Genomic DNA, 26,401 nt, shown 5'->3' with positions numbered 1-26,401 from the left:
AGGTGACTGTACCAGTGTTTTAATATCTAAATATTATTTTCGCGCTTTCGCACAGTTCCTGATTGTCACGAGAAGGATCTTCTTCCAGCCAGCTGTGCACGCACGCGATGTTTCTTCAGGGGTCTTATCACTTTCACGGATACAGTTCAATTTAATGACACTATCCCGTATCAATGCACGAACCTTTTTGCGAATTGGTAGTGACTAGAAACATGTGTGATTTTCCGCAAACTTTTCTGGAAAAGGTTACCAGCAATACGTCATCACACAATAAGAAAATTTTAACACAGCATATCGTCATATATTCAACTTTTTTTCTTATTGATTTTAAAGACATTATAACTTTGGGGTAAGATCATGTGTTAATTGTGACATTCATCCCCGGTTAAAACGAATTTCACATAATCAGTTTGCACATTGTTGGGTTAATTTATTGTTTGGCAATTGATAAAAGAGTCTGTCTTTCTGTTAAGTTTCTCTCCTGCTGGTACAGTTTTATTGTGTTTTTATTTATCGTCTATGAAGATGATTTTTAACTTTCAGTATCCTATATTCATGGACGTATGCAAGAAGGCATTGTAAAAAAGCTACTAGGTAAACTACCGGCCTGATCAGTTAAAGTCATGCCGAAACGGCTCAAAAACTAACTCTAATCGCCAGGCCGAGGAGGCGGTATATTATTTCCTTTCAGTTTATTTTACGGAATCCCGATAGTGCGATCTATAATCTCGCCCTTCCTTCCTCAAGGGCGACACACGATACACGATGTATTGCGTGACAATGTGTAGGTTGCCCAAAAGGCGATATATCATGTTAAATATATAGTTCGTCGCCACGACTGTCGCGCAAAATATCGTGTATCGCTTCGTGTGTCGTGTGTCGCTCTTGATGAAAGAAGGGCGAGATTATCGATTGCACTTTCCAGAATCCGTAGTGTTTAGCATTTGACGATGATTAAATAATTGCATTCGTTAACTTTACATACAATTAATTGAAATCGAAACCTTTAACATGAAATGATAAACAAGTGCATTAAAGACATATGCAGTCAAAGAAATCTACAGTTTTTATTGGACGCGTTAGTTTCTCCATAAGTTTAACAGGAAATATTACAAAAAGTACATGTTTATTATTGTAGTTATACATTGTTAAAGATCAAACGCAGTTTTAAAACGAGCGTTTTAATACACACTCGCACTTTGCAATAAAATATTACCAGCCGTTATAGCTGCAATTTTCCTGTATTGCACACTTGTTGCAATAATATGAATGCAGATATGCTTATATTTTTATATGATTTTTATGAACGTTTTTGTACAATTAATAACTCCTGATTTACTATAAGGAAAATATGTTTGTGTTGCTTATATAAGTGTAAGTATACCATTGACATATTAACATTCCATAATGATATAAACTCATCTGTAATATTGTTTCTTGTATCTAACTGCATAACTGTGTCAATGGCTGACCAAGGCATCAGCCGTGATGAACCAGGAGAGGTCCCTAAACAGGTAAGTGTGTCCAGCAGTCACGCTTGGGTAAGACGGTCCAGTTTGTTTCCATTAAAACGATGATTAATTGTATTGATATATAAACACAGTCTATGGTTTATATATTGCACTTATGATTGTTGATCATATTTTAAACTTATGATTATGTTATTGCTGACTACTTTTTATCGCATCACACAATGTTAATTTTATTCAAATTATTTTGTTGGACATACATAGCCTCGAAGACGGAAACATACGATTTCATTTCGTTTTTTAACATACACTTACGCTGATATGAATCATTAGGAGTTTATATCAGTCAGTTTGGACATTCGTTATATTACTCTTGAACAGGTATGTGATCATGTTCGGTTATATCGAATCACATTCAACAACACAAACACTTCGATACGAATATGTATATATTTTAAGGGAAAAAGCTAGATAAACAAACAAATCGCATTTTACAAATGATGAGCCCAAGATTTTATGACGTCTTGAGTAATATGTCATCAAACTGCCAATTCATTCCCGCTAAAGGAATGAACAGTCGTAATATTGTATTATTATTTCTACTCTGCACCATTAAAAGATTGGGTTGGCAAGGCTCGTCGTTATTATGTTTCTAAGCCTCACTTACATGTGATAGTAGCCTGATATTCGCTACACATGTATATCACTTTGTATAGAAATAATTTAATCTAATTTCAGTTTCAAAATGAACAAGCCTCTGCTGAGACTTCTACTGTAATGAATGTTCTGGGTTATGGCCCTCACATCCGACAGGCTCGGATAGAAGCATACAAGGCTTGGGCCAGGCATAGTACTGCAAAGGCGCGTGGTATTGTAACGTATATCACCACGGGTAGCAAGGCTGAGGGTCTGACCAGCTATCTGGAGAGCGATACAGACCACTTGATTGTTCCAGAAAGTGTCATCTGTTTAGAAGATGGTGTTGATTCAAGTAGCGTTCCTGTGGAGAAAACCATATTTAGATCCTGCAGTCGTATTAGTTACTCCGGACACTATAGACTGCTACTAGAGAGATGCGGTACACATATTTCGGATGTAGTGTACAACGCCTTGTGTGATGATGGATTTGGTCGCGGACTATTAAGCAGCGACTTATATGTTACTCAGTGGTTAAACCTTAAACAGGGGGAAGGCACAGTACAACATGAGCGTGCTGGACCGTCAACGCCACGTACAATACGTGTTCTTGATGTAGATTACGTGCATGCGCTCCATTTTTACTGCCCCAGCATCCTAACAAGATGGGCGGCAAGACATCGCTATTGGCCATCACCTGACGTCGTAAGAGAGGTTGTATCACTTGGAGCATTTGTTTCTCCTGTTGGGGTTAAAGGAAGCGATTATGAACATGTTGAATGGAGAATGTGTTTTAACACCGGGGAAAACGTACTGATAAATAATCTTAACGACACTCAGGTTAAATTATATGTGCTATTAAAAATGGTGAAGAAAGATATATTAAAACCGCAAAAGAAGGAGGTGACATCGTTCACGGTTAAAAACATTGTATTATGGATAGCAATAAATAACCCGCACTCATTGTTTCATGAAAGAAGTCTGTTTCACTGGCTTCATGAAGGATTATATGCGCTAAGAGTTGCTATAGATACGAAAGAGCTGCCTTATTTCTTGATCCCAGGGCGAAATCTAATGGCAGCCTGTGCTCTGGATCATGTGCAGAAACGTTCTTGGATAGCTACTATTGATGAAATGATGACCGAAGGTCCCCGGATGATATTGCGACTACCGAAGATACGACAAGCCATCATAGCTCACCCTGAGCCACTACGATGGTTCAGCGGGAGGAAAATAGAGAATGAGATGCTGGAGCTGATATGCATGAACAGATTGGCCCTCGGCATGGATGAAGACACGGATGTTATTATACAGGCAATAAACAGTCGTCAGAAGGAGATTTTAGGGAGGTTTGGATGAGGATGATTATGGAAGGGGGTCGAGTAAATAATCTACAGAATGTATGGGATAGTATGTTGATGTAGAACAATTACACATATCAACAGCCATTTGACTTGCACTTGAAATTTACATATATAGATGTAAGGAGGTATCGTCTGTTGGTAATTAATTGTTGGATAGAGATGGAGTTGCTGTGGCTGATATGCATGAACAGAATGGCCCTCGGCATGGATAGAGAGACGGATGTTATTATGCAGGCGGTACGCAGACGTCAGAGTGAGATTGGTATGGACGTTATTATGAATATGATGATGGAAGGGGGTCGAGTAAATAATCATCGTAATGTATGGACAAGTATGATGATGTAAACAAATACACTTATCAAAAGCCATTTGACTTGCAACTGTAACACACATGTATAGATAAGGGGTTGTCGTCTGTTGGTGATTGTTATTTATTGTGTGGAAGAATACTATGGAAATGTAATCGTCGTTAAGAAAACTGTTCATATAAACGTTTAAAAATTGTTGTATTAATCCTATGATGCCTATGAAGCGACGAAATGATGATGATTTGCTGATTTAAAACTTTGATCACATTTTTTGATAACATAATTGTTAAATAGGTGCGCTCACGTACAGTCAGATCCCCATGTTGAATGTTATCAAGGGTCTTAAAATATATCTATATATATATTTGTGTTATGCTTGACATGCGTCCATGTACGAGTTGTAACCCATTGAACATTAAGTTAATGTGAAAGCAGGTTTAATATGTATGACGATATAACAGAACAACACGCGAATACTTCTCCATTAAGTATAAAGATGTGTTTCGTACCTTATTGAAAGTATTTTTGGAAACAATTATCGATAGATCTATTACAAAACGATGCACTCTAGGTCCATGCTATATAGTAGCTTGTACGTCATGACGATATTCATTTTAAGGTTAAATAGTTGATTATATGTTTTTGTTATTGAAAAGGTTTGTGTTTTGGAAAAGACTCGTTGATCAAACGTCCGCAAATTTATTTAGTTAAGATATTGCTTTATATGTCAACCTGTAATGCTACTGTCGCGATACGATTTTATATATGTAACTGCTGAATTGTAATAGTTTTGTTCTTGCTGCTGTAACAGTATGGCTTACACAACTGTTGTCTTTGTATGTGCCAAATATTAAATATGATCATTTTATTGTATAAGAAAATGTATTATTATAGTGTTCGATTAAACGGTATATGTGGTGCAGATATTGCGTCCGCTTGAAAATCATTTACGCAAATTTGCTTTGAATTTAATAATACACTTTGTAGAATTGTCCTTTTTACTCATTTTGCTTTGAAGGCATAATTGTTTCAGTTTATGTTTAAAACTGTATTTATTTATTTACATGTGAATTTAATATTGTTTTATATCTTTGTCATGAATATCATGTTTGATCTGGAACTGGGGGTCTTAGGTCAGCGTTTAAGAGACGTGCGAACAAATTGCTACCCAGAACATGCACGCTTCCTCTATTGCCACTTGTTGTCATGCTGTCCGTGTTTGGTAAATCCGGGAAAATGGACAAAGTAAGCGAATAGACATCATCTTCGCGAATATTCAACATACGTATATGATGATACTTTCATTGAACCTTCATATCAATTGACATTTGAAGAGCGGGCTTACTAGTATTTACTTTACGTTTATTTTGCTTAAAACATTCTTTATGTACTTATTTATTTTACGTTGTTATTCATTTGCCGCATTAGCCATCTGATTGATGCCTCTTAAATGTTCTGTCTATGATTCCAAAATGCAGACGTTAAATCATGTTTTATTATTATGCTTAAATTAAGCTAACATCAACAGCAATACGTTGTCAAATAAGACTTTGAAATTATCAACTACTATTTACCTTGAATATCTTCGACTGATGTTTTGGTGGTATAACAATATCATTACAATTACTGTTAAAACCACTTACCAGTGAGGAACGCGAATATACATAAAAGTGAACTCCTTTGTTTTGAGGTTGTTCTGATTGGGGGTATTTTTCAATAAATGAATGAGTAAACAAATGAATGTTTGAGAGTGCATGAATGAGTATGCATGCATATCGTATGAATAGTTAAAGAATATATGAAATAATGACCCTCCTTTGAATACTAGGATTTTGGTACTATATAACGCCCCGCCCTCGACTGACATGGTCCCCGATGCCTGTTATCATTAAAGCAATTTAACTCTTTCTCTATGGAACATATTTGTGGAATCAAAGACCTATAAAATACAGTCTAATCAAAGACTGAACGGCAAATTTTCGCCGATGATAACCACTTGTTTACACTGTTTAACACTTGTTTAACATTGTATTTGTAACAATCAATCTCAACTTAAAACAATCATTTTAACAACAAAAATGTGATAATCGCCTGAAAATAATTCATTAAGTAACTTATTTTTCCGACATCGGCAAAGCGGGATTGGTTACCATACACGCGCTGCCATTTTAACAGGTACGCGCTGGTAGCTAACCACGTGACCCCGTCGCGAGATGTTTACGGGAAAGCGGTTGGTTTCCCATCCTGGTATTATACGTCTTTGCTCCACACAAGCACGTGTTCTTGATCGACGACTTGCAGAAGATTGGTGACACCATTGCTGGGAGAAATCTTGGTGCGTTACGTTCTATGATTACCACCAGTTTAAAACACAAATAAATTGCCGTTGCTTATGCCAATAATTATGCCAAACACAATTGTTGAACAAATTGCACTAGCTCCGGGTTCTTAGAGGTTGTAAAGTCTTGCAATTGAACTCCACAAAGCCATTAAAGCACAACATGACTCTTGTATAATTAATGTTGTAACCAATTATGTTTCAAGGTTTGATGTATTTAGAATATTATTTTTAAGAATCGAATAGTATTTGACTGCAGTTCATTTATGAAATTTACTTGACAGTTTACACACCTTTCTAAAAGATCTTCAGAAAAGTAATATTCAGTTTTTATTATGACCGGTTCAACAGATAAAAGATGTATGCTGTAATTTAAACACCCTACGGACAGCAACAGACATCTATCTGCGTTTCGAATTAAACAGTTACGAGTTGAATTTTAGGAGTAAATTTTATACATAGCGAAATCGCGAAGTGAAATAAAACAGGTCACGTGTTACGATAATCATATCAGAATGCATAGTTTTCGTAAAATAAACCAACATGTTGTATTTATAATATACTAACCCGAATTGATTTCGGCATTATTCATTTGAATTGTCCTGTTTGTTTGTCACTCGATACGACACGTGTAATTTTAATAATCGTCTTCTCTATGATGTCTATGTTAATTTGCTGTGTGACCTGTTGCGATCCCATGATCATTATTCGCCTATAATGCTAGAACATTTTGAACTTCAGATTTTGGAGAGTGCGGTAAGTAAACGTACCTGAATATACATACGATGACGCCGTCAAGGTGAACCCATGAGCATTTGAGAAATACAATACAAATGGGTTCATATAAATCATACATTTGTCATTGACAGTTAACTGTTTATAAAAATAAGCCTAATTAAAATCGGGGAAATAATAGTGTCAGCAGTTTTAACAACGTAAAGTTTCTGTCAACAACGCCAGTAAGGAATCTTTATGCGTAGGCTGAGAGCTAATGTATTTTTACTAGTTATCCATAGTTATCTGTAATAATGTTTCTTGACATATCTTTCAAAGATTGATAACCAGCAAGATTGCAGTAAGCACTTCTGAATAATGGCCCTTGAATTATAAAAATGATCATATTAACCCATTTATGCCTAGCGTCTAGAAAAAAGGCCTTTGCAAACAGCGTAGACCCAGATGAGACGCCGCATACTGCGGCGTCTCATCAGGGTCTGCGCTGTTTGCTTAAAGGAATTTCTGTAAGAAATAGTCTAAATATAGAAATAAATATACTAGACATCTCTAATTTTTGGAAATAAATTGATCCAATTTAGAAGGATGGGAGAGTCCACTAGGCATAAATGGGTTAACCTTTCCCAATCTCTTGCGCAAACAGCGCATATGATATGATAATAAAACTTTGTGATAATCTAATATAATCTTTTCCCAGATTGATAATTATGAAACGCTTCTGAACTATGGCCATTGAAGTATAAACATTGGCCAAATTTACCTTGTTTTCAGTGTAATTCAACTCGGTTTTCCCCGTATCATCATCAAACTAGGACACAATATTTGTGGGCAGTAAATCTCTGACAAAGGACAATAACCAGGAAGATCGCTCGAAGCACTTTTCATTAATGGCCCTTGAATAATCTAAATTTGTTCAAATGAATGTTCTTCGTTATCTAACTCAAATATTTTAAATCTAATAATCATCAAATTTGATATTGTAACCCAGACATTTAAATTTGCGTATTTTGTGACAAGTATACACTCTTTTTTGATAAAGTATACTTAATCAGCATAATAACTTCAGCATTTACTTCTTTGAAATGACAAGGTTCAGATGTGAAATATTTAGAAAATCACATCATATAGTAATTCTCTTCCATGTTTGTTTTTCCATATTATGCACCATGCAATGAGAGATATCAACGAATTCCCGAAAAGATACAGATGTAGCATCATCACATAACGTTTTCTCTCAATTTATGTTTAAAACTTTAACTATGGTGAGCTATCTAGGGCAATGTTGCCATTGTTGTCAGCATTTAAGGCTACATTATACCTTATCTGGGACGACACTACTGTTTAAAACTTTTACTATGGTGAGCTATCTAAGGCAATGTTGCCCTTGTTGTCACCATTTAAGGCTACATTATACCTTATCTGGGACGACACTACTGTTTAAAACTTTAACTATGGTGGGCTATCTAGGGCAATGTTGCCCTTGTTGTCACCATTTAAGGCTACATTATACCTTATCTGGGACGACACTACGCACATGCATTAACTCTTTCAGTGCGGGAACCGAATTTTGAAGGCCTTTGCAAACAGTTTGGATCCAGATGAGACGCCACAGAACGTGTTTGGATCCAGATGAGACGCCACAGAACGTGGCGTCTCATCAGGATCCAAACTGTTTGCTATTCTGATAGTATTCTTTGAAAAAAAATCGAAGAAAATGCTAATTTTAGAAATTCAGCAGACGACATTTTAGCAGAAGAACAATTTCCCAGCATGCAAAGGGTTAAGCCCCGTTTTCCCAGAACGTGGATCGTATAACTACATGTAAATGATAATTACCTCGGATCTGTCAAGCAGAAATGTAAGCACTCGTGAATACTAATCTCGAAGGCCTTCTAGAATATTGAGTGGCGCGATTTCAATGCTTTTGCATAATTTGAAACACAATTCAGAATGACAAATAATAATTATCACTAATATTGCTCATTGGTTTCTTTCATTAATAGTTAATGAGTGCAATGCAATATGCACCGTAGAGCAACATTCAATCAACACATTCAACAGAGTTCCGAAATGCATGCACTTGTGGAGATTTCATAGCTTTTTTCATCATGATCCGATGAAGAATATCAACACAAGATTGCTGTACAACAACAACGTAGAGGTATGAGCGGTTTCGAGCATAGCTGTATCATACCACTATTGACTTATTAACAAGTGATGACGGTCAAATATTGTTGTGATTTTAAGTCGTTAGTTTTATACTAAAATTGACTTAAAAACATGTATTTAAAATTCAATTATGTAGAAAATAACGCATGAGCATACAATAAGAAAAGGTTACAAACTGGAAATCGAACCCGATCTGGAAGGTGAAATATCTAACACTATTTTACTTTTGAACGCAGTGCCTACCGTTAAACGAGAGGTCTCACTTGAATTGGAAATGAAGACGATGATGATAGTGATTAGATGATTATGATGATAATGATTATGATGATGATGATTATGATGATCACGATGACGATGAGCATGATGATTTCTTGTAGAAAAGTAAGTGATGAAAAATGTGTTTAATAACCTGTTGACATTGTATATGATACCCTTCGTTCGCACTCAAATATTTACAGTTAGTTTGTTAAACGCTATTGGGAATTTTATGGATCTTCATAGGAAATTAAGCGCACACGCGTTGAATAACCATCGTTTAATCTTTGATAGATATTCATAAGATATATTTTTGTTTCCCGTTTTTTCGCGTGGAGAATAAATCGTTAAAAATTGAGGCTATATAATTCACTATCTATAAGGCTTTGAACTGGAGTACAAACTCATAATTACGGCTTCAATATTCATGAGCTTTCTGTGATATGGTTAGGAACAGAGAGTCCATGAATATTTCACGGATCTACCGGGGTTTGTCTGATTTAGATCATTTAAAAGTGTTCATTAGAGCTGGATATTTAATGTACGAACCCAACAGCTGATTAACCCTTTCTTTCTCAGAAGCTAAGTGAAAATGGCTATGTGTTAACAGCATAAAACCAGAACAGCCTGCGAGTTACTCGCAGTCTGTTCAGGTTTAATGCTGTTTGCTGCTAATCAATATCTCAGGGTTGGAAATGAAACATTTAAAACTTGAAATCAGTAAGAAAGGTCTTTAATTACATTTAACTTGCTAAGGAAATTAAAATGCGTGAAAATACGTATCTAAGGGATAAAAACTGATTAAGAACACGGGCTGTACCCATATAATCCTATCGCACTTGATAAGCCCGAACGCAAAAATGGCGGAATAGAGGCTGAGCGAGATCCACCAGCCGTTAAAGAGGAGTTGAAAACGCAAGCTTTATGACGTTCGTAAGGAGTTAGAGACGTACGGACGAACAAGTTCAGAGCATAATGCCTCCATGACAAGCATTATGTCCACTCCGTAGGGGCATTACAGTGTACATCATGGATGTTAGAGTAAGGGTCAAATGAGCTCGATGCAGATCAACATCATCTTTTTTAGACTACCGTGCAATAGTTAAAAAATCCTGAATGCGTTCCCACTATTCCAAAAATAAGCATCATCTGCGAACAGTGATACGATCAATTCAATCACAAACGTGTACATCTACAATGCTAAACCTGACTGAAGTTTTTTTTCTAATCAAGTCATGTCCATATACACTTAGTTAGTTCCGGTCTATATTGTATGATACAAAACTTCAAGTTTAAAAGAGACTATAGCCTACTTATCACTCTTCAAACACAATTACTCTAGGACAGGGCCTTAAAGGGGCTTCTTGAAAGATTTTCGTATTTTTAAAATATCTGTAAATTACTTTCTAACAAAACTGTAATATTAAGAATAATTTTAAATTAATTAAAATAACAAGAACAAAAGATAGACATAAAATGTGACTACGCTAGGGATCGAACATGGAACCTCTAGAAGCAAACGTTTGCCCTTTCCCGTAGGGAATATTGTGTCCGCCTACCGACCGGGGTCACGGGTTCGACCCTCACTGTCGGAGTTTTCTATTAATCTCAACCTAAGTACTGGTTCTACCCAGGAAATGTACACTAGAGCGTTTCAATAAGCCCTAAGCTGTCGATGAAATCGAGATAAATTAAACAGATAAACTAAACTAGCATATAAATCATTGCCAGTTCAAATTTGACCGTCAAGCGATGTTCTTTTCCAGTAAGCATTTCTAAGGACTGACTCGTGTCCCCGATGATACGCACGTTCCGATGAAGGACAAAACTTTTGATTTCCATGCTTAAAGCGTTCCTGCATAATTAATGATAAGCTCGCTGTAGGACAGCCGGAAGATAGATCGACCTGTCACCGTATCCGTTCCGCATTATGATTTCCGTATATATTATTTAAGAGAATTTAATTGGTTCCAATGACTTCAGGCATGTTTCTTCCATATAGTAATGGTTACGTTTCGTATTTCGGAAACACTATATTGCACCGTCGGTTTATGTAAAATTAATAAAGATAACATATTACGTATGAGCGTTTGAGCAAGACATTATATTGTTCCATATAGAAATTCAACAATTTAACAAACTTTGTTTTAATTTAGTTGTATTTTGTTTACTGCATCACGCTTGACTTCTTTTATATTCAAGAGTATATCGTGATGGACTATAGAATTCCCAAATTCTTGGAGCACATTGGCAAAAGCTTATATGCATAATTTTAGTATTATTCCTTAATGCCGTCCAAATTCGTTTTACAGTTATGTCCTATCGATGATATGTTTCCTTTAATAGCATTTAGCAATCTTCAAAGCGCCCATGTGAATTATCACCACATTTGAATGCACAAATTACCTTAAGGGTGCTATAAGGGGTCAGAGCTGTGGATTACTCCTTGAGTGTGGTTGTTGTTAGTTTCATCGCGTGGTGCAGTTTTGCCATATAACTGCACTTCATGGACACTTTATTAACCCTTTGCATGCTGTGAAATTTGTCGTCTGCTAAAATGTCGTCTGCTGAATTTATAAAGTTATAATTTTCTTCGATTTTTTTTTCAAAGAATACTACCAGAATAGCAAACAGATTGGATCCTGATGAGACGCCACGTTCAATGGCGTCTCATCTGGATCCAAACTGTATGCAAAGGCCTTTAAAATTTGGTTCCAGCGCTGAAAGGGTTTACAAAAATGTTAACGACAACATTCAAGTATTACTGAATAAGTCATGAAGAAATATTCTATAGAAAGTAGCTGTAATTGCGTTGGTAATCTGATGTCATCTGACGTACTGACAATCCGTTTTCTTTACAGAAAACACATATCTGGCTTTTTCCGTTGGATCATGTAACAATATACTTGAATATTAGTCTATCAATTATTAAGCGAGTTAAATTGATTGGGCCTATGTTCTTTGAATCGTTAAGTCGCGTATAAATAATAATAATTGCTAATTAGTAACGAATGATTGACTGGAACGAGGTAAAGGCAACAGTGGAGGCCCGTCTTGGAGTGACGTCACAGCTACAAGTATAATACTCATATTAATGATGATGATGATGACCACGATATTTAATAATAATTACGACGATGTCGACGACTACGATGAGGATGATTTTGTTGACATTGATATTATCGTTTTTTTATTTATATATTTATTTAAACATCATTCTTTTATCAGAAAAAACAGAACATTATACGTTCAATTTAAACATTTATAGCTCATTATCATTAATACTAAAACTATATTATAATAACAATAACATGCGTTTGCAATCAATATAAAGAATGCATCATGTCGTATTTAGATCAAATGAAATAAACAGTATAAAATATAAAATAATTTGCGTGAGAATCACACGGTTAACCTTTGCGCTAACACAATGATGACTTAGTTTCAAAATTGCAATAAGAAATATACTATTGTGCATTTGTTTTCTTTGTGAAGGAAAAAACCCTTAACTTGTGTTACATATATAAGATATTTTATCGCATTTAAAGGAATTTGACACAAAACACGGAGAGTTGTTTTAGTACTTTTTTGTTTAAACTATTTAGTAGCTCAATAAATTACAAAGTGATATCCACATTAATTCCTTTATCATAATAGCCCGGGTTTGGTGCACAAGCGTGTCTTGTTCTGATAAAACTGGGCATAATGCACATGTGCGTAAAGTGTCGCCCCAGATTAGCCAGTCCGCACATGCTAATAAAGGACGACACTTTCCGCCTAAACTTGATTTTCGGTAAGGAGGGACTTCCTTGAAACTAAAAATACCATTAAAGCGGAAAGTGTCGTCTCTGATTAGCCTGTGCGGATTGCACAGGCTAATCTGGGACGACACTTTACGCACATGAATTAAGCCCAGTTTTCACAGAACAAGACACGAATAGTCCGGGTTTGGTGCACAAACGTTCATGCATTAGTGTTAATATATCAAATACAGAATTCTTCATTTGACAAAAGCGGGATATGAAAGTTATTGGTCATGACAGTATTCCGTTCAATTGTTGTATCATAAATAATTATATCAATACCATCAATAGTAATTGATATTGAAACTTATAGCGGGATATATGTGCCGCGTTCTGAGAAAACGGGGCTTAATGCATGTGCGTCAAGTGTCTCTTAGGTTAGACTGTGCAGTCGGCACAGGCAAATCAGGGACGACACTTTCCACCTAAATTGCATTTTCGTTAACTTAAAGAAAACTCTTCATTTAAACGAAACATTCTATGGAAGATGAATGTGTATTTCTGATAAGCCTGTGCGGACTGCACAGGCTAATCCGGGGTGACAATACGCACGTACATTAAGCCCCGTTTTCCCAGAACACGGCTTATATATTTTATGTTTTGCTTTGGACACCTGCACCACAATTCACGCAGAAGACTTATTGATATCGACCTATGAGGGTACATTTCATAGGAGTAAGTCGAGAGACACGGTTGGCGGGCCTCTACGTCCGTCCATCAGTTATGCATGCCGTCGCGGCAATTTGTGTGGGTGACAAGGGCAGTTGTCGACAGAAGAATACCTGCATAACAGATTCGTACAGACCCTTGGATTAGTGGCATGGTGTCACACGGTTAAAGGAATTTTCGAATTAATCCGTGTATTTAATATTTCGAAATATTGCGGATACTAACGTGTAGTTATATATCAGAAGTAAGAATAAGTTATAAAAACGTTGTAACAGGAAATTAGTCAGTCTTGATTATTTTATTGCAAAATCTGTAATTTTCACCTATATCAACTTAAAAGACGGAATTTTCATAAGTGTCTTAATATTTATTTATGTCATGTTTTATTGTTTTCATTTGTTATCACCCGCCATAGGCGGAGGGATATTGTTTTGGCGTTGTCCGTCCGTCCGTCTTTCCGTCCTTCCGTCCGTCTTTCCGTCCGTCCGGAGCCATATCTTGGAAGTGCTTTGGCGGATTTCATTGAAACTTGTTATGAGTATATATATATATGGATAAGAGGATGATGCACGCCAAATGGCATTGTACACCATCCGTTAATGACGGAGTTATTGCCCTTTGTATCTTGAATAAATGCTTTTTTGAGTGTCAAATGCCATGTGTCCAGAAGCATATTGGCGGGGGATATCAATTCAACAAATTTGCTTGTTTATTTCTACATTTGAACTGAAATTAATACCAAAATGCCTGCTATACATTTTGACCGAACACGCTCAAACGTTAACAAATAACTGCTTTTAAAACGGGGAATACAAAAAAGCTAACACAACAAGTTAAGTAACAAAGGTACGCAAAAATATGTTTTAAAACAACTTATAATTAAACCCATGAAAGATAAATAAGGGGGGGGGGGCGTCGAACATATTCGGGACTTTAAACTAAAAGCGTGCCCCGAAGAAAGGACATGCGGTCTTCTTAATTAGTATGAGTCCCGGAGTAAATAGACAGGTAGGACTTTAGATCCCAATAGTATTATACGGGATCCTAAGCCATTTAACAGACATAAAGACATGTATATCAATGTTGTTTCCAATTAACACTTAATTTAAACAAATATACCAGGATTTTAAGTTAATTTTACGGATAAAAACACACAAACCACGACATACCCCCCCCCCCAAGATGATATTGAGAGATGCATGTATGATGTATTAACTTTTGAATTTTGAACTTTTATTGAAAAAAAAAGACGACGCCTTGTGATGTTTGTGTAATTGGACTCCAGGGGGATAGCCCTCCGGCCAAGTATTGTGACCACCAACCTAAACTCACATTCTCATGGGAATTGAACCCAGGTCGTTGTGGTGAGACGCTCATGTACCAACTATAGCGCAAGCAAGACAGCCTATTGATAATTGCAAAACTCGGTAATTTGTTGATAATTGGATCCTCGTTCTGGGAAAGCTGGACTTAGAGCATGTGTGTAAAAAGTCGTCTTTGATTAGCCTGTGCGGATCAGGGACGACACTTTCCGCTATAATGGTATTTATTTAAATAAAGCCTCTTCTCGGAGAAAATCCAGTTCATGCGGAAACTGTGTGTCGTCCCTGATAAGCATGTGCGAAGTACACAGGCTAATATGGGACGACACTTAACGCACACGTATTAATATAAAGAAGTGAAACTCCAGCTGCTGGAGCAGTATTGAATTTTCATTAACAACAATTAGTTGGTCCTTTATTTAACCCAATTTTCCCAGAGCGATGCTCAATGTATAAATTGCACGTGCTAATCTCCAGCACCATGGCCTCTGATCGACCAATGAGCGAGACGACAATACTCCGGAAGCACGCTCTCTACCAAACGAGTTACGTGGAAGACCGTCACGTGATGTCGCCTAGAATCGGCAGAAGTCCATCTCCCGCCAGAAATCCACTCTTTAAAAAGAAGGTAACCGTTTGTTACCAATCTGAATCCGATTGTTCAATCTTCCAAGAAGTTTAGAAGGCGGTCAATACTTTTTCTGAATTATCAAAATATATATTTAAATAATAATCTAGGATACAATATATACATCAAGTTTGTAGCAATTGTGTATGGTGGGAAAATTTGAAATCCCGCATAGGACCTGTGTCATTTCATTGACTATTTTATGCAAAATAAAGTATTAGTACGTATTATGTGCGACTCACAATAAGTGGTATGATTACACATGTATATTTAACGCGTTAAATAGTTGGAAATTATATAATGATGATGATGCGTATTAAGTATAAGATTTTCTCGTTATATAACACATCATATTCCTCATATTTTACACATCACTGCTATTGTGCAGAGAGCATCCTGCGTACCGAGCAAGATGAAAACAAGCGTCCAGAAGGATCGGAGTCCACCGCCACTCCTGACGCGCACGCGACTCAGTCTAAATCAGCTCGACGCTCGCAGACTTCAGCGGCTCGACCGACAGCGGCCGTGGCAGGAGAAACCACCGAAGCAGAAAAAAACAAAAGGAACCCTCAGTAAGTACCGAAAGTGCCAGTATATCTTGCATATTTATTAATTACCGGAGAATAATGATATAACGTTGTATTGTGGTTTTGAATTTTGAAGCCCAAACGAACAGTTAAAGTTGCACTGGCGAATGATCATAATACAACCCTATTGTAATAACATTTAAATAAACGTAAAACACCAATTGTGTCACAAAGAACTTATAATGAATTGCAAATAACTTAATTTAATTGTCACAAATAATGGCCTTAAACAAATATTCTGTTTTTACTGATGTATATATCCGTACCTTAATGGTTGTGAACATTTTGTCATCAAGAGAGTCATGCATTTTTTAATTATAATTAAACACACATACATGCATACGCTCAAAACAAAGATAAAACAGCGATTTCATTTAAGAGGAAGACTTTTTTACCCTTTACCACTTATTTATAGGTAATGGACCCTTTACCACTTAGACACGTATTTAACCCTTTACCGCTTAGATACGAATTTAAATGTCAATACCCACGGTTTTCCTGTAGGCGCAGTGGTTTGTAAACCCGCATCTCTCCTTGGCGACCACAGTTTAATCCCTTCTCTAAGCGCATGTGAGCTTGATTATTGGTCACCATACCGGGCAGGTTGGGCTTCCACCGGGTTCTTACTTTTTCAGCCTCAGCACAAGACCACCTCAAAAACTGATCACCGGTATCTTTCAATAACATGTAAATACCTGGAAATTGCTGATTTATTTCAAAATTCATCTCTACTTTCGGGAGTCTGGGAAGTTAATGTGGTTGGAGTGCAGAGAGACACTGCATGTCTTCCTATGAGCTGTTAGGCACGGACGGCCCTCGTTAACTTCGAAATTCAAAAAATAATACAACCTACGCACTATGTCAAAAATTACACGCTGAGCATTAAGTTTCATGTTTCAGGAATATTTTACGACAAAACTCTGCCAACTGACGTCGATACATCAGATCTGAAATTTAAAGCGCGGAAGTATGTGTCCAATTCGAAATATGGCGACATTTACATGATAAGGTACTCATTTTTTTTAGCAATAACTGTTGTTAACGTAAATATAACTTCATCTGTAAGTTCTTATATGGGGAACTCAATTTAACAAAGAACCTTTGCCGTGCAACCACCCGGCTGATGTTGCCGGCATGGCCACGGTGCTGATATAGCTTCTGCCACTACCGGTAATTCTCGCTCTCTTCACTATTTTAGAGAAATCAATAAAAAAGAGAAACCTAAACCGGAAACCCCTCCGCGGAAGTGGCTCTGGGAGGACGAGTACATGCTGTGCATGGCAACCGGAAGTAGGGACAAGTACCTCGAAGACAGAGGATCGACTCGCACAAAAGCGGTTCCTTTGTACCAAACCGGAAGTTTGAAATCCTCGTCAACAACTGAGTAACTGATTTAGATAACTGATCACTTTTTCCTTTTTTCGATGACTGGACTTAATTGTGAACAAAACGTTTTAATCAACAAGGATACTTACAGAATAAGATGATTTTTTGTTTTTGTAAGTTATAAAAGCATTATTGTTAATAGTTTAACATTGTAAATATAATTTTAAAAAATGTTAAAGGAATAATGAATAAAGTAATAAAATAAAATAAATTTACCTCTCCTTGTTTGAGTTACCTTTCCTAACACAATAACATAATGTTTCCCTAATGCAATACTTGGAGATCTCTATTAATTAAGTAATATATTTATTATACATAGGTCGGCCATTCTACCAACATTAAATGAATATCCACGCCCGAACGCTGATTTCTACGCGTAAGTCTCACAAACGCACAAAGTGTACATGTAACGCATGCGCATACGGGTTTTCCGTTGTTTAAACACATTATATGCACTAAACGCATGCCCACACAGCGTTTCATATTGAAAAAGTTAACTTTTATGCATGCACCTAAAATATTTCATTGTTGTAAATGCCAATGCTTCGAGTTCAAATACTAGTATTATAATTATTTACATTTTGTGTAATTGATCTGAATTTCCATTCACTTTTATTTGCCTTATAAGCCCTATACATCATGCAATACTCTACATACTTTTGGGTATATCAATTTACAATTAAGAGTTTGTACGCAGTCCAACTCGTATTTAGCCAGGAACGTAACAAATATGATTAGTTATGAGAAAATAAAAACACGTCTCGCTATTGCCAAAAAAATCGATTAAAGTAACATGCCAGAAATAAGTAAGTCTTTAATTATTTAAAAAATGTATAATGGGTGTTATAGATTTACGCATTCGTTGAAACTGGTTTGCACATCAATTAAATAACGAATAGCCATTGTTACTTGATAAAACATACGATTGAAACTGCTTTTGTCGAGATTCTTAATGCATCAAAACAACCCCAATGTCGTACTATACATTGTGCTGAAAGGGACTGCTGCACTGTTTAAAACAAAAACAACAAAAACAACACATCTCTACAAAGGAATAAAAAGTTTTTTGTGTTTTTTTTTTGTATAAAAACTTTGTATGCCTTTGCTGTGTATCTGTAACGTACATTTTTTTGGATTGTCGATTTCTTATTATATAAGATATGCTTGATAAGGTTAATTTTGTACAAGCCACGTTCAGTCCAAACCTTACAAATGACAAAAAGACGTGATAAAAAAAACATGGAAAGCGTTAGTGTTACAAACTATAATTTTCACCGCCCAGAGCTATGAAATCGCTCCCTTAATTCACATTGTCGTGCATGCCACACTTACCGGTAGATACGTTTCTGTATAACATGCGTCCGTGGATTATTTTAAATTGTATCTCTAGAAGTCTAGTTTTATGCTGATTTTATATGTGTTTTGTTGTCTTTTTCTTATGCATGAGTATACATGATCGTCCGTAGTACCGTAATTTTGTTATTGTTAGCATGCAGGTAGAGTCCACATATTGTCTGTGTCATTGAGATACATCATACAATATCAGATGGGGGTAATCACGTGATAGACAAGATGGCGACGTCCATACCGAGACAGGTATCTTACGCAGTTTTATAACCTTAATTTATTGTATTATTTGTTTAAATGCCGCTCACTTTCCAGCAATATCAGCAAAAAAGGGATTAGCGTTTTTTTAAAATAAATAATCGCTCTTTACCTCGACTTTGCTCGCTGCGAAATTTGTTAGCGGAATGACCTAATTACAACTCCACTAAGAAAATTGGCAGCCAGTAAAGTCGAGATATAAAGTGAAATTGAATATGAAATAATCGCTAATAACTTTCTTATTGATATGGCTTGAAAGTCGGCGTCATTTAAACATTAAACAAAAGTATTAAAGGGTATAAAGCGGCGACAAATACCTGCATTGGCATGGACGTCGCCATCTTGACTTTCACGTGATTACCCCCTCTGACTATGCCCGTAAATTTATGTTCACAGTTCTGCATGTTTAAAAGCATGTGTTTGTGAAACTTTGTTATTTTAAATGTAATATGTTGAACGCTCGCAATATACCCCATACGGCGGTCTATTTCCTACTTATTGTCGGTTTGAAGGACGACAAACAACATGTCAAAACGAAAAATATATTCACCGCGTGTTGTCGCCCTTCAACACGAAAGAACGACAAATTTCATAATTGTCGTTTTGGCGGATAGTGAACCCCTTTCAAACCCGCTAACATACAAGTCTTAGGCGCCATTACACCAAAATGGGTGAACGAAATAACGAGGGATTTATTTGTCGTGTTGTCTTTCTGGCGGTTACAAATCGTCGCATTTACACTTCTGATTTTCGTTCTGGCGTGTTGGTTGGGTTGAACGTTGGGTTGACAAAATTGAAATACGCGTTGAATCCAAAAAATATATGTACGCATGCATAGACGAGTGTACGGGTGGACAGACAGACACGTATAATCCGTAATGTCTGACATTTAAAGCATCGTGATGTGGCGACATTTCAAGCAAACTAAAAAATTCATCTATCTGAATTGTAAAACTGCAAAACAATCCGTCTATGAATGTTCCGAAACAAAGAACAAAACCGCATACTGTTAATGTATAGTTTGTTCCACTGAGCTTGACTCTTGCATGAATGCATTATTAACCCATTTATGCCCAGTGGACTCTCCCATCCTTCAAAATTGGATTAATTTATTTCCAAAATTAGGGGCTGTCAAGTATATTTATTTCTATATTTAGAATATTTCATAAAGACATTCATTTAAGCAAACAGCGCAGACCCAGATGAGACGCCGCATCATGCGGCGTCTCATCTGGGTATACGCTGTTTGCAATGTCCTTTTTTCAGGACGCCAGGCATTAATGGGTTAAATTTGTTCCATAGTCGTGTGTGCTTTTCACATATAAGAAAAATGTACACAGTTTTATAAAGTATACAACAAAAATATGAAAAGTACTATGTTTAATTCGTTAAATGACCAGCTGAAATGAATTTTACATACACCTGTGCACCACTCCCTTTCACAGCCAATACCACTTCCGTCGCATGGAACGCATGCGCAGATATAGGGCGGCCGTCGTAATACAGCGTGTGTTCCGCGGATGGCGAGTGCGTGCGTTTATCCGACGTCTCAAAAAGAAGGTACGTTTGATCAGAATAAAAATAGACATGTCACAGCAAAAATACTTCAGATTGTGAGTTCATACAGGATAAACATATTGCTGATGTCTTAATTGATTCAATCGACGGATTATGTGGTTTGAGATGATAAATACGTAGATTGACTAAGTATTAACGCACTTTCGCAACATTACAACACGAACATGGGCCTCGCTCTGTGAAAAGGGGGTTGAATGCATGTGCGTTAAGTGTCGTCCCAGATTAGCTTGTGCAGTCCTCACAGGCTAATCAGAGACGACACTTTCCGCTTTAATGATATTTTTCGTTTAAAGAGAGTCTCTTTTAAGCAATTATTAGGTTTTGTAGAAAAGTGTCGTCCCTGGTTAGCCTGCACAGGCTAGTCTGGGATGACACTTTACGCGCATTCATTAAATTCCCTTTTAACAGAGCGCGGCTCATATTCTGTATTCTTAGTCTTAATTCTTAGAATAGGCTGGTGAATACGGGTCCAGTTGTTTAATTACACTTCCCAATCAAATATTAATATTATTTTAAAAGACAAATCGTATGTGATGTCGCCTATATTTATTCGAATTTATCAAAACTGATCAACATTATTCCCAACTCAACCATGCAAATGAAATAATTTAATAAGTAAAAAAAAACAACATTAATATAGAACTTGAAATCAACGCAGTTTTTATTCAATATCTCCTACGTGTAAAACTAGTTCACACTAACTATTCAATATTTCCTATTTGTAAAACTAGTTCACACGTGTCTCATTATTTAACACATACATCACACGTTAACACTCACACCAATAGTTCACAATAACATCTCTTGTTCACTAGTATTAATTTATCCTAAATAATTCACATGAATATCGTTTATTCACACTACCATCAAAAATTGAAATAGAAATCAATAGTTCATACTCATGGTTACTTGTTCACAGTTACCTCAATCGTTCATATTGACATTTCATGTTCACACTACCATCACTAGTTCACATTAAAATTTCACAATGGTGAGACGGGTTCACACTGATAGAACTAGTTAAAAGTGTTCATAAGTTCACAAATAGTATCTATAATTCACACTGGTATCGTTAGTTCACACGTACGTGTGTTAATTTCTTTGTTGAAATTTCTCTTTACGAATATTTTGTGAACTTAAGAACAATTTCGCTGTTAAATTATATAATTATTCGTGTATAATTCATGTAACATGTAAATACAAAGTTAATAAAGTTCAATAATAACCATTTGGGTAAGGGTCCTCGGTTTATATACAAATTACTTGACAGTGTCAATTTTTTCTTTAAATGATTGTAACAGTAATCTGCATTTAATGTACACATACTCAATTTATATTAATGATATGGTAAAGTTTAGCCTACACAACTATTCGTAAGATCTAATTAAATAACGATAAACTATTCATAATTATCGCAAAAGGCACATTTTTAGCAATAATATATATTTTCTATTAATTACATTACTTTAAAACGGATTTTTTATTATTATTTCAAAACAACTTCAGTGCACAAAATATGTCGTTATAATTAAAATGTTCTATCAGAGACGTAGATAACTGTTATCTACGTCTCTGGTTCTATGCAGTAAAAGGACGTTGACAAGTATCTTGTTTATTAAAATTGCGAACTGTCCATGGTTAAGAGTGGGTAAAAAAGTACTGCGCTCTGTTTGGCTGACGAGGTTATAGATCGGAAAATGCTGGGCTCTGATTGGCTGATAAGGTTATAGATCGGGATTTGATTGCAAGGTGGCGTAAAGTGGATTCAAAGTTGCCTGTAAATTCACGTCAACGTTCATATTTGCATCACAAGTTAACAGTTGCACGTCAACGATTGACATCATAAGATCAAGTTCACATTAAAAAATCGATTTAACAGAACTGACATCTCACGATCTTTTATAAACTATTTTAACTTTTCCACCAGCTGGCTTTACTCTGATGATAAATTAAATAACTACCCGTTAAACTGTATAAAAAAATAACCCAATAACCGATCAAAATGTAACTACTTATAAGATTTCACAACCATTTTGAATATACTTTTTCGTTGAAATGTTTTTGAAAAGCCAATTATCACGCAACGCCCTATCCCCGTTTTCAAATTGCTTATGCAGACAATAACACTATGAGTCCAGTTCAACACAGAGGATTCACCACGCCAACAATTTCACACAAAGTCTGATCAAAATCGTTCTCATCTGATAGCGATACAATTGTGATATGGAATCGCGAACAATTGAAACAGTAAAACGGATCCATATTAATGCTACACATGCTGAGCAAACCGATTGTCCCTTATAGGCGGTACTTGAGCACGGTGCGTCCTGGCCCCGGTTTCTGGCATTCTACAGGGAGCTTGTGTCGCGGGTTCGAGCCCGGCAAGGCAGCATGCAACACTCGTGCAGGATCAGCCTGACTGAGGTTGAACGCTTCATGAACCTCAAACAGAGTACGTATATACACTTATATTAACCCATTTATGCCTAGCGTCTAGAAAAAAGGCCTTGGCAAAGAGCGTAGACCCAGATGAGACGCCGCATGATGCGGCGTCTCATCTGGGTCTGCGCTGTTTGCTTAAAGGGATATATGTACGAAATATTCTAAATTTAGAAATAAATATACTAAACATCCCTATTTTCTAATAAATTGATCCAATTTAGGATGGGAGAGTCCACTAGGCATACATGGGTTAATATAATGCGTTTAATTGACGCTTATGATAAAAGTGTTTGTCGGTGTTGAATGCGTCATTGAGTAATAAGTTCTATCCATTCTTCAGCCATGGAATGACCGGCTTCAAAAATACATAACCTTTCTTATAAGAGGATTTATATACCTATTGAAAACATGATTATTTAACAAAAGGTATTGTAACATCATAAATTCAGATTTCATGTGTAATGTTCATGCATTTGCTGATACATGTATATTGATATTCTCTCTAAGTTCCTATCATGCATCAAACTTCTCGTCTCGTATAAAAAATGTATTTTTATAAACATTTATAACAGTAAAAGGTGTATTTTCGAGGATGATGATACATACAATTTTCTTTCATAGTCCTGTTTGGACACAGTTTGCCATTCTTAAAAATGACATGGTCCATATAAACGTACTCCCAGAGCCTTTGATAATTTATGCAATTGCAGCTCTCAGCAACCCTTTAGGTTATAAAGCTGAGAGTTGAATTAACCCATGATGCGGCGTCTCATCAGGGTCTGCACTGTTTGCTTAAAGGAAATTTTGTAAGAAATATTCTAAATATAGAAATAAATATATAGACATCCCGTATTTTGGAAATAAATTGATCCAATTAGATGGATGTGAGAGTTCACTAGGCTTAAATGGGTTAAAGCAACTTGGAAATGTCACCGCCCATTTTGCTTCAGACTACGAGCGCATGTTCCGCGAGTTCTGTCCCGGTGGTCGTCTGCTCAAAGATGATTTGATGGGCTTTTTCAACCGGTGCGACCTTTGGCCGACACAGGGCGATATCAACCGGAGCTTCGACAAGATATTCAGAGGCATGTGTTAATATAATGAATTAATATGAAATCATTGAACAATGTTGTTTTAATTTAAAAATGTCTGGTCTTTGTTAAAATAATTACTGTTATGAATAGCGCTTGATTTTGGTTGTTGAAGCGTTTAACGAACATCAACAAATTGACATCATCTCTACTCTACATATTTATGTGAAAACTAGTTCTTGCTACCATAACTTAAAATGTGGCTGTTAATATTTTCTGAGTTTGCGAGACAGGTATAGTTAGAACTATAAAACCTGTCCGCTTAAAAGATCCTTTAGACTTTTGCTCTGAGAAACAATGATCCAGGATACATTTTATCACAGCCACGTGCTCACTATTAACTTAAAAGACGCAATTACAAGATTTAATTTTAAGATTGGCTTCGTTTATTATGAACTGGTCCACTTAAACAGAGTGTTTCACTACTTCTGCTTCTCGCATTTGCACGTTTTCCTCAAGGATCCAGAAACACAGCGGAAGTTGTATTTGTCCTCGACTGCTCGAATAACAGTGACGTTGTCGACTTCCGCGATCAGATAACGTTCGTAAAGGCCATTGTCGACACACTTGACATTGCCCCTGATAGGACCCGGGTGGGGGTTGTACCGTACAACGAGGACGTGTACAACGCCTTTGGAATCAACCAGTACAGCAATAAGGGGGATGTACTGGAAGCTATATGTACGTACCGAGTCTGGAATTCGTAAAGCATCCTAAGATTATCGTTATTACTATAATTAAGTCTGAAAATGTCTCTTAAAAGTACTAATCTATCCAGGTTCAGCTGCAGTTCAGAACTTAATTTCACTTGAAAATATAGAGCCCGTCTTATTATAAAGTGTACGATACACTTACGATACATTTAAGGTATGATATAATCGTTGAAGATATATGACAGATAAGCACCTACCTCAATTATTATATATCTGCCATTATGTATTGAAAAAAAAACAATGATTACTTTCATTTCCTTTCACCCGCTCAGCGTCACATGCCCTTTATTTAAGGAACGTATTTATCGCAAATGATTATTGTGAGCTTAAGATTGATAGTTAGCTAATATGTCGTACGATCTTTGATAAGTCATGGCCATGTTTACCAAGTAAATAAATATAATAAATACAATCTCTCCACTGAAACAGCGCAGATAATTTAACAATAGATGTTTGCACAGCATCCCCCCATGCGTGCAGTTAAGTTTCAATATGTTCAATTATTGAGAGATATTTTAATATTGCATGTCAGGTGATCTTGAAATTTGACCTTTAGATATGCAAATCTTCATTCCTTCAAGAATAAGCAACATAAAAAATTGATATGATTCAAGGTGTAACCATTCTCAAGATAGCACTCAGAAACGGTTTTCACCACACAATGCCCTTGACATTTGAATATTTGACTTGATGACCTCAAAAATGAAGGGCGTATACCTTTCCTTCTAAGTAATTGGCATACCAATTTGCATGATCTTAGGTCGGTATATATCGTGCAGAAACAAACTAGTTAACATTTCATGCTTCAAGTTCCTGTGACTTTGACAATTGAGCTGTTGACCCTAAAATCAAAAGACGCATTCCTTTTTTTAAACAAGTATCTATTATACTAATTTACATAAACGTAGGTCAGCTCTAGATGTCGTGCCTACAATTCATGTCACGTCCATTATGACAGTGTGACTGTTGACCTCAAAATCATAAGACACCCTATTTTCCCAAGTAACCAGCATACCGATTTTCATGGTGGTAGATTAATGCGTTCTCTAGATAACACGGTGCCTATACCACGTGACTGTTTAAGATCTGTATTGGGAGAATAAAGCGCGACCCATTTAACATTGTTAATGATGTCTTTTTAAATATTTCACCATTTAGAATGTGATAAAGTGGAGAGCCTGTACTGATCCGACATTTTTCTAACCGTACAAAAGCGCGATTGCACTTTACTGAAAAAATAATTATTTGTTTAAAAATATCATGATACCTGTAGAAAACTCATACGAAATGAGCGGGCTCTCCA

General features: G+C 36.3%; 2 protein-coding genes across 2 annotated transcripts in view; both read left to right on the top strand.

The window, feature by feature from the left end:
- The window catches only part of LOC127838126 (uncharacterized), a 138,237-nt gene extending 134,773 nt beyond the window's left edge, over positions 1 to 3,464 (top strand). The window contains exons 3-5 of the mRNA XM_052365699.1: positions 544 to 1,514; positions 2,208 to 2,810; positions 3,210 to 3,464. Of these exons, the coding sequence (XP_052221659.1) occupies positions 1,464 to 1,514; positions 2,208 to 2,810; positions 3,210 to 3,464 (909 nt within the window). The 5' untranslated portion in view covers positions 544 to 1,463. The remainder of the gene's footprint in view (positions 1 to 543; positions 1,515 to 2,207; positions 2,811 to 3,209) is intronic.
- A 12,085-nt stretch (positions 3,465 to 15,549) lies between these two features.
- Positions 15,550 to 26,401, top strand: part of LOC127838125 (uncharacterized) — a 15,604-nt gene continuing 4,752 nt past the window's right edge. The window contains exons 1-8 of the mRNA XM_052365698.1: positions 15,550 to 15,696; positions 16,085 to 16,268; positions 17,184 to 17,292; positions 17,482 to 17,667; positions 20,720 to 20,834; positions 23,157 to 23,304; positions 24,245 to 24,379; positions 24,845 to 25,066. Of these exons, the coding sequence (XP_052221658.1) occupies positions 15,550 to 15,696; positions 16,085 to 16,268; positions 17,184 to 17,292; positions 17,482 to 17,667; positions 20,720 to 20,834; positions 23,157 to 23,304; positions 24,245 to 24,379; positions 24,845 to 25,066 (1,246 nt within the window). The remainder of the gene's footprint in view (positions 15,697 to 16,084; positions 16,269 to 17,183; positions 17,293 to 17,481; positions 17,668 to 20,719; positions 20,835 to 23,156; positions 23,305 to 24,244; positions 24,380 to 24,844; positions 25,067 to 26,401) is intronic.

Source organism: Dreissena polymorpha, chromosome 7, assembly GCF_020536995.1.
Source record: "Dreissena polymorpha isolate Duluth1 chromosome 7, UMN_Dpol_1.0, whole genome shotgun sequence".
In the NCBI taxonomy this organism is placed as follows: domain Eukaryota; kingdom Metazoa; phylum Mollusca; class Bivalvia; order Myida; family Dreissenidae; genus Dreissena; species Dreissena polymorpha.
Note: the sequence above shows the minus strand (reverse complement) of the source record. Positions and strands in the feature narration are given on the sequence as shown.